Source organism: Phaseolus vulgaris, chromosome 1 (genome assembly GCF_000499845.2).
Source record: "Phaseolus vulgaris cultivar G19833 chromosome 1, P. vulgaris v2.0, whole genome shotgun sequence".
In the NCBI taxonomy this organism is placed as follows: Eukaryota; Viridiplantae; Streptophyta; class Magnoliopsida; order Fabales; family Fabaceae; genus Phaseolus; species Phaseolus vulgaris.
The window spans coordinates 40,433,645-40,443,180 of record NC_023759.2 but is presented as its reverse complement, the minus strand read 5'-3'; the positions used below and the strand labels follow the sequence as shown (position 1 = coordinate 40,443,180).

Genomic DNA, 9,536 nt, shown 5'->3' with positions numbered 1-9,536 from the left:
GCCTTTCTCCTCTAATATGTGTCGGGCAAAAACCACTACCCTAGGTGGTCAGCTTCAGACTCACATAACATTAATTAATATTTTTATCACACCTTAATTCAACACCCTCAAACCTTAAAAAAAGACAGAAAATGTTACATTAAATTACCGTGGAGAGAGTTAACTAGATAGAGAGGATCTGCAGAGAAAAATGGCAATCAGAAGATTTTTTCTTTTTTTCTTTTATAACACACCAGTAGAGTTAACTACTGTACTATAGATTTTCCTATGTAGTAACATAAGATTAAGATCTGTGGTAGAGATAGCTGTGATTAGAAAAAAGAAGAAAAAGTATAAACATTAGAAGTGAAAGAACAATCATACCACGTACACCTCAGCATTCCATCCTCCGACCACACACATGACCAACATAACTGACCTTAACTCACTTTATATAAACCCATATCATTTACAACACCCTCCTCACTTCTACCACCAAACCTCACCCTTACGTCTTCTTCCTGCATATCCTTCATTCTTATCCCCTCCTCAACAACTTTCTAGTGTTAGCATATATAGTCCTAGCTAGCTAAATCAGTTCAAGTTAAGTTACTCTAGCTTAATACCATCACATAACTATTTGGTGTTGTGTTAGAGATGGGTAACGCAGACTATGAATACCCGAACGCTGACTGCGTGCACCGAGTGGCAATTCCACCCCCTCAACCCTTCTTCAAGTCTCTCAAGTACTCCTTGAAAGAAACCTTTTTCCCAGATGACCCGTTTAGGAAGTTCAAGAACCAAACACCCTCTATCAAGTTCGTCCTTGGACTTCAGTACTTCTTCCCCATCTTTGAGTGGGCACCCAAATACACCCTCCAATTCTTGAAATCAGACCTCATCTCTGGCATCACCATTGCCAGTTTGGCCATTCCTCAAGGCATCAGCTACGCCAAGCTCGCCAACCTCCCTCCAATTCTTGGACTTTGTCAGTAATTGTTTCACTCCCTCCTTCATCATCCACTTCATCTCCTCATTTTATTATTTTTTGTTGTGTTCACAAAATCTTTGCAATACATTAACACTCAAAGTTAGACATGTGTAGTCAGTAGAACATGTCTTTGTAAGCAGAAAAAGATACCAACCTTTTTCTATAACACGCTATTCTTACCAAATATTAACTGGTATCAGATATACCATGCTTTCTATAGATGATTAATATCAATCAAATAACTTCACTGCAGTCTTTCCTATTAATCACGTTTTTCATTTCACAGGTGATGTATAAACTTTTTTAATATACATCAGTGTTTCATAAAATTGGCCCTCAATTCTGGTGAGCAATACCGAGTTCACCCAAAAATATACTCAAGTTTAGACCTACTTAAAAACATGAAATCAAAAGTGTTTAGACTGTAGCAGTTGAGCCATATATACATTTGTTCAGTTTGGTAGATTTATTCCATGGTATCTTGTTTTGTTATAATGAGGGGACACATATAAATGAATGAGTGCAGATTCCAGCTTTATACCGCCTTTGATTTATGCTATGATGGGAAGCTCAAGGGACTTGGCAGTGGGAACTGTGGCTGTTGGATCACTTCTGATGGCTTCCATGTTGGGTCGAGTGGTGAATTACATCGAGAATCCAAACCTTTATCTCCACCTAGCTTTCACTGCTACATTCTTTGCTGGAGTTTTGCAGGCATCTCTGGGCCTCTTCAGGTAATTCATTATACTACAGTTCTACTTGTCCTATGTTTGAAAACATGCTGAAAAAATCATGTTTGAAAAGTAAAACACATATTATGGTGTAATTAACATAATAGTCCAGTAGTAGCCGTAATAATTTATTTATTAAATAAATACTTTAAGCTAGATGTAAGATGAAAAGAAAAGAAAATGAAAGTGTTCCCAGCATGTTCTTGTCACTTGTCAGTGAGTAAGTAGTAGTATCTTTTATCTTTAAAAATCTTAATATAGAAGTAGAAAACTTGCAGTATTCAAAAGGAAAAATCGAATGAAAATATTGTGGGGACTGTTTATGGGCTGGAGTTTTTTGTCTTTTGGCCATGATTTGTCTCGTGAAACTATTTGTATTTTGCAATTATGAGATTCAACACCCACCCCAATTCCCTAAAGCATATACATATACATATTATTATATATTATAATAAAATGTTGAATTCTGGAATCAGCTTGGGCAGTGCGATTGGCCTATTGGCTACTGCATTCCCTTTCATGAATACTCATTTGTATTGGATGGAGCATTTCTGCATCCATAATGTAAACTTTTTTTATTCATTTTTATACTTAATATACCACCCATGCTTATAAATTCTTATCATATAAAATTGTAACCAAGTACCCATTGGATTTGAATAATTGTACTATTCCAAACTACAATTTTCATTTCTTAAAATAATAATAATAGAAATCTGAGTTGATACACATGATTTGTTCTGTAATTTAAGGTGAGGACAACTGATTGATTATACAAGAACTGGATTTTTGCCTTAAAATATTATTATTTGTGGATTTTGTTGTTGTTGTAAGCAAGTGGAATGGTTGAGGAGTGCAGGTTAGGGTTTATCGTGGATTTTCTGTCACATGCAACCATAGTAGGGTTCATGGGGGGAGCAGCAACAGTGGTTTGTCTGCAACAGCTAAAATCAATTCTTGGCCTTGAACATTTTACTCACGAGGCTGATCTAGTCTCAGTGATGCGTTCTGTTTTCAGTCAAACTCATGAGGTAACTAGTACAACTTCAACTCTTTCTCTTCTTTTCTTCTATTTTCATATCTCTTTTTATATCTCTTGATTTTTTTTTGAAAAATGATAGTGTGACAACTATGTGATAGGTTTAGAAATAAATATATATAGTAAAGGATAAATTTATAATTAAATAATATAAAAAAGTTTTAAAATAATAGTATTGAGAGTTGTAATGTAGTTGTATAAAAAAAATGAGGTTGTCCATATATATTTCTGTTTTTTTATCCACCTTCTATTTTCACATCTCTTGCTTATTTTTTTTATCCACCGACAACACTAGCACACCATGTATACACCTCCATAACTATTTATTCTCAAAACAAGTACTACATAATGTTACCATTGCTCCATTTTTTTATTTATTTAATTAAATCCAAATCCAAATTTTACTTAAAAATGTGCTTTTCAATTGTTCAAATATAAGTTATTTATCTAATAAATAGTCCACATATTTTTTGTTAGGCATAACTCGAGTGATTATTAGCGAAATTTACCAGTTTAGAAATATAGTAGACCAACACTACCAAAGCTGTTCGTGGAAGATTGTCTGAAATTAAAAAAGAAAAAAAGAATCTTCTCTTTCTCCCTTGAAGTTATTATTGGTTGATGTTAGCTTATTTTGTTTTTTTCTTATTTGTTTATGTATATGCAGTGGAGGTGGGAAAGCGCTGTGTTGGGTTGTTGCTTTATTTTCTTCCTCCTTGTCACAAGATACTTTGTAAGTGATACCTAACCCTTACCTTAATTATTCTTCACATATGCTACATTCCACGTTTCACATATTGTGTTGCATTATTTGGTAGGTAATGTTACATTTAATCCTTCATTTTCTTTTGTTTTTTTATTCCTCAAGTAAGGTTGTAAAGTAACCAAACAAAGAAAAACAAAAAATACCCACATGTTATTATACTAAGAGCCATGACTTTAACTGTGAAGTGTCAAAGGAAGACATAATATCCCTGCTCTTTTTTTTCTAGGATTGGGATTCTAAAATGATCAACTTATTCTTTCGATAAACAATATTTTCAATCCTAACCTACCTCCCCTTTGATCCCTTATTGAAAGTAGATAACAAGTTTTTCAGAGGCAATTGACTTATAATCATTTTTTTATTTGTATTTCTAACTACAGCATGGTCGACTTACATATTATACCATAGACAATAGTAAATAATATTCGTTTTTCTATTAAGCTTTTAGTTTTATAACACTACTGTAGTCAAAAAATTGTTTCCATTCGATTCCCTTTTCTCAGCTAATATTCCATGGTCCTGAAGGAAAAGGACATCAATTTCCTTCATCATTCTATTCTAATATATGATACAATGTTTAAGGATAATGCACAGTAAACATTTGGGCGTGTTTGTTTTATTTACCTTTAATAACTACATGTTTAGATATCACTGGAGAAAGTTTGAAAGTACTTTTACCTTTAAAACAATAAACTATTCTTTCTTTATTTTGTACTTCAGAATTTGGAAATATGTATTGAAATTCCGAAAAACACGTTATCAACTTTTATCCAAACATAACCTTTGGATCATGATGACAGAGCAAACGACAACCAAAGTTCTTCTGGGTGTCAGCAATGGCACCATTGGCGTCCGTCATACTGGGAAGTCTGCTGGTTTATCTCACACACGCTGAGAAGCATGGTGTTCAAGTGGTGAGTTTTTTTATCTCCAAGTGACGGATATTTAGAAATTTTATAGATATGATTTTTTTGGAAATACCAAATATATAAAATATAATGAAATTTTAAAAAATATTATTAATTTATATATATATGTAAAAAAATTGGAGTACTAAGACTACCCTCACACACCACTAAGCCACTGTCTCCAAGTTCCATACAACAATAACACTCCATTTTGTGACGCACTAGTATTGACCTTGGCACTCAACCAAACACGGCACTAGTAGGTGCCTGATAGGAATAGGACAGACACTGAGGCTCACATGTATTAAGGCCTTTTGGGTTCTTATCAATGGCCCAATCCCAAATTATTGTCCTACCCTACCACACAACCACCACTTGTAGGACCCTCTAGCAGACCTTCACTATGGGGCCCCATTCACTTTAAACATTGGCCTGTTTAGTGAATAGGGGTTTCTTGTTACTACACGATCATTATTCAAATTATCTGATTAAGAAAATTGGGAGCTATATGTGATGTGAAGTGATAGTAATGGAAGTTGTTATTTAATATTTATTGAAATGTTGTTTCAGATAGGAAAATTGAAGAAGGGGCTGAATCCACCTTCCGTGACGAATTTGGTGTTGGTGTCACCTTACATGGGCACTGCCATAAAAACTGGACTTGTCACTGGCATTATAGCACTTGCGGTTAAGTATCTCTCACTCTCTTTTCCTTTGCCAGAGGGTAACCTTGAAGAGGGTCCATCACTTAATGCCTGATTTGACAAATCTCAACTCTAATAAATCACAGCCTAACTAATAAATGTTATGAAAAAATTGTTTTGGCTTCTGCCAAGAAAAACTTGTATCATGTTTCCTTGAGCATGTATAAATAGAGATAGTTTAGTTAAATATTTGTTCAATGAATTTTATGAAATGAAAAAAAAAAGCAAGCAATCAATCACATTGTCCTTGTTTCCTAATTTGATGAAACCATGTTTGGTCTTTGAAAAGCACTGTTCTTGGCCAAGCACAATAATATACAGTCACATCAGATCACTTTCTTCTTTTCTTGCTGTCTATCTTTGGTCTCTGCTTTCATCGATTGTCCTGATTTCTATGATCATGTTCCAGATGCCTTTTTTACTAAAATAATGTACTTCAACTAGGGTGCTTCAAGCAGGTGTTTTAATTTATTTTTTAATGGTACTATATAGCATATAGCATTTGGCAAATAGATTAAAACTGGACAGAACATAACATTTGAGATCTGTTTCATTAGGTTTATTTTGAAAGCAAACGAACAACATAATTGAACAAACAATTTTAGTCCAGTTTATTAATGGTCTTGAGAATATGATTGATGATTGTGCAGGAAGGAATAGCAGTAGGTAGAAGCTTTTCAATGTTCAAAAATTATCATATTGATGGGAACAAAGAGATGATAGCTATTGGAACCATGAATATTTTTGGTTCCTTCACCTCTTGCTATCTCACCACAGGTAATTGTTCCATTCCACTATTAAAAGTTAGTCTAAAATGCCTACAGTGTGTTTCAATAAACATTAGTAATTTATTCTCCAATAAACTTTCTAAAATTTATTAGAAATCATAAAAAATGTGCAAGTTTACTTTTTCATGTAATGTTCATTTTATAGGTTAGTATAATTTTGTGTTATATTATTATTATGCTCGTGTGGTTGTGTGGGGTCTATTAAAACTCTTCATCCAGCAGAAAAACCACAGACTAGTGAAACAATTTTCTGCATATTGCTAACAACATGGTATAAAACGAATGTTGTTTCAGGACCTTTTTCACGTTCAGCTGTGAACTATAACGCGGGGTGCAAGACTGCTGCATCGAACATTGTGATGGCAATAGCAGTGATGTTAACATTGTTATTCTTAACACCTTTGTTCCATTTCACCCCCCTGGTGGTGTTATCGGCCATAATTGTGTCAGCAATGCTCGGGCTCATTGATTATCAGGCAGCCATTCATTTGTGGAAAATCGACAAATTTGATTTCTTAGTGTGCTTCAGTGCTTATGTTGGTGTAGTCTTTGGCAGTGTTGAAATTGGCCTAGTCATAGCAGTATGTATCATCCAGCTCCTAACTATTATTGTTTGGACAAAATTTCCCAGAAAAGAAAATAAGATAACATGAAATTTGTCATTGTTTTCTTCTCTTGTAAATGCTTAAGAAGGTTTTTCCAAACAAGATCTTAACCATTGTTGAGTGATGAAATAAGGGCCAAGGAAGTTAATGAGTTTTCTGTGAATATTCAGGTTGCAGTATCTCTACTTCGAGTACTTCTATTTATTGCAAGGCCAAGAACATTTCTCTTAGGCAACATTCCAAATTCTGCAGTATACAGAAATGTGGAACAGTATCCAAATGCAAATCATGTTCCTGGAATCCTGATTCTAGAAATTGATGCTCCCATTTACTTTGCCAATGCAAGCTATTTAAGAGAAAGGTAAGCCACCAGTGAGTTTGTTCTTATTTGAATGGAAAAAAATACTACCTCCAATGAAATTGTAAATTCACCACAAAATTTGATTCTTAGGATCACAAGGTGGATGGATGAAGAGGAAGATAGGATAAAAGCTTCAGGGCAAACCAGTTTACAGTATGTTATAATGAATATGACTAGTAAGTATTTGATTTAAGAAATGAAGTAAATTTGACAATGGGATTAAAAAGATCATTAATCTAACTTGCAATGTGATTCTATTGGCAGCTGTTGCAAACATTGATACTAGCGGAATAAGCATGCTTGAAGAATGCAAGAAAAGTGTTGACAGAAGAGGGTTACAAGTAATTATTTCTTTCTCCTCTTTGTATGTCTTATTTCTACCTAGCCCACTCTTTATATGTATATATTTTTAATCATTGATTTGTATGTGTTTAGCTTGTTTTGGTAAATCCTGGAAGCGAGGTGATGAAGAAGCTGAACAAATCCAAGTTCCTTGATGAACTAGGGCATAAATGGGTGTATCTGACAGTTGAAGAAGCTGTTAGTGCATGCAATTTCATGCTCAACTCATACAAACCAAACCCCATGAAGGATGATTCAGAAGGTTGGAACAATGCCTAATAAAAGCAATGTTTAGATTAATCTTACATTATGTGGCATGAGAATCACGCTGCACAAGATTTAGAGTGAGTCATAGTTGCATGGCTACTTAAATTTCTCAGCAAAATTAGTTGGAAGAAAATTTCCAACATAGGCTGTTCAATCTTTGTATGCTTAATTAATCATCTATCAAATAGAAAGTGGCTACAATGGAATTGAGGTTCCTTGGAAATGTTATAGAGCTTATCAGTGACCACTACAAATTATAAATAAATTTTTAATTTCGTTCTATCTCTATCATTTACATATTTTATTCTAATTTTATACGTTGATATGGTTGAAATTAATTTTTATTATTTTATGCTCATAAACCCAATCAATTATTGTCTCTCTTTAGATTAAAAAAAATATAAATGAAAATAGAAAGTCCCATATACTATTTCATGAAATATATCTAAAAATCATGCAAAATTCAATCAACAAAATAATCAGTTAAATTTTTTATGATGTTGAATACCAAATTTTTATTATTTTATTATTTTAAAATCTCAATTGAATACTAAAACGATTTTGTTATCTCTAATTTTTCTTAATAGTTTTAATTAAATAACAACAAGATTGTTTATGATGTTTAGAAAATTTGAATACCATAAGACTTTTATTTTAAAAAAGCCTTTAAAAAAATTTAAAATCCTAATTGAATATACCCGAATTAATAATGAAGAAAACAATCCATACCAAGAAACGCTCTCTATTTTTGGCGACACAAATTTTACACTCCAATGTGTGACTAAAAGAGAGGGATACAACATTGTTCATCACTTTTTCCCTATATTCTTCTACATACAACTTTGCTATATAAAATTTCTACACGTGTCCATAACATTGAAGTCCTTGTAATTGTCCTAGTTTTGTTAATTTGTATTGACACTAATAATAGGATTTTAAATAAACAAAATACATAGTAACATTCACAATAAAGATTTAACAAAATTCAATAGTGTGTCTATGTCCTCTAGAGCATAACAATTACCTTCTATTATTGAGTAGAAATAATGTTACATTCAATATTTATATAGTATAATATCACTATTGTGTTTGTAACACATTGGAGTTGTTTATTTCTTCCCACACCTTATTAAAATTCTGCATGCATCTTATCAATTTTTGAAAAGATGGTTTTGTGTTTTTTTTTAAATGACTTCTGGATTTTTTTTATATGATTGATGTCATTCGATTTTTATTTTTTAATATCTTTTAAATTGAACAAATAAAGAATTATTGTTTTATAACTTTTTAATTACAATATCTAAATAGTAATAAAGCTTCAGATAGAGTGGAATGACCTCATGGTCCCTTTGGGCCTTGAGCCCACTTGTTTGTTACATTACGGCAAAAATGGATTGGGAATTGCACCCCATCAAAGTTTTTCCGCCACCCATCAAACATAGCAAATGTGAAATGATGGAAATATTTTATTTTATTCGCTTTTATTCTAAAAATACCTTTTCAGAATACATTTTGAAAAAGTTATTCTGAAAAAAAAAAAACATTACAGAACATATTATATATGTTTCAGAAAGTTTATGCCAAAAATATTTTCTGAAAATTTTGTTTATTTTCTAGAATACAAACAAATGTTATGATCCATATAATTCTTGAAAACTTCAACCTTATAAGCCGGTTTTATGGGGTTGAGTTAGACTTAAAGTTTCTCTTAGTAATAATCTATATAATTCTTGAAAGACATGACTCTAACATTTTTTACACCAATTTTATTTTGTTTTTCATTTATATCAGACTCGATCTAATTTTGTTGTGATAAGATCCAAAAACAAATTATGTTTGGTACCCTCACTTGTTACTAAAGATCTTGTCATTTATTTTGTATCTAGTGGTTTATCGGTCAACAAACATGAATTCCTTCTATGTGTTTGAGAAAATAATTCTTTATATTATGATTAGTCAGAATATCCCCTTTTTTTTTGGATTCCTTTATAAACTAAGTAAAAAAAAGCTTTTTTTTACTATAAAAATACCTTGGTCATGGGCATGGTTAAAACT

General features: G+C 32.4%; 1 protein-coding gene across 1 annotated transcript; it reads left to right on the top strand.

Moving 5' to 3' along the window:
• Positions 1 to 7,763, top strand: LOC137814237 (sulfate transporter 3.1-like). The gene is made up of 12 exons (XM_068616845.1): positions 1 to 967; positions 1,497 to 1,704; positions 2,561 to 2,732; positions 3,408 to 3,473; positions 4,307 to 4,420; positions 4,985 to 5,101; positions 5,769 to 5,895; positions 6,201 to 6,487; positions 6,682 to 6,872; positions 6,963 to 7,048; positions 7,137 to 7,213; positions 7,308 to 7,763. The coding sequence occupies exons 1-12, from the start codon at positions 637 to 639 to the stop codon at positions 7,491 to 7,493; spliced, it is 1,962 nt and encodes a 653-aa protein (XP_068472946.1). The 5' UTR covers positions 1 to 636; the 3' UTR covers positions 7,494 to 7,763.
• Positions 7,764 to 9,536: the final 1,773 nt, after the last annotated feature.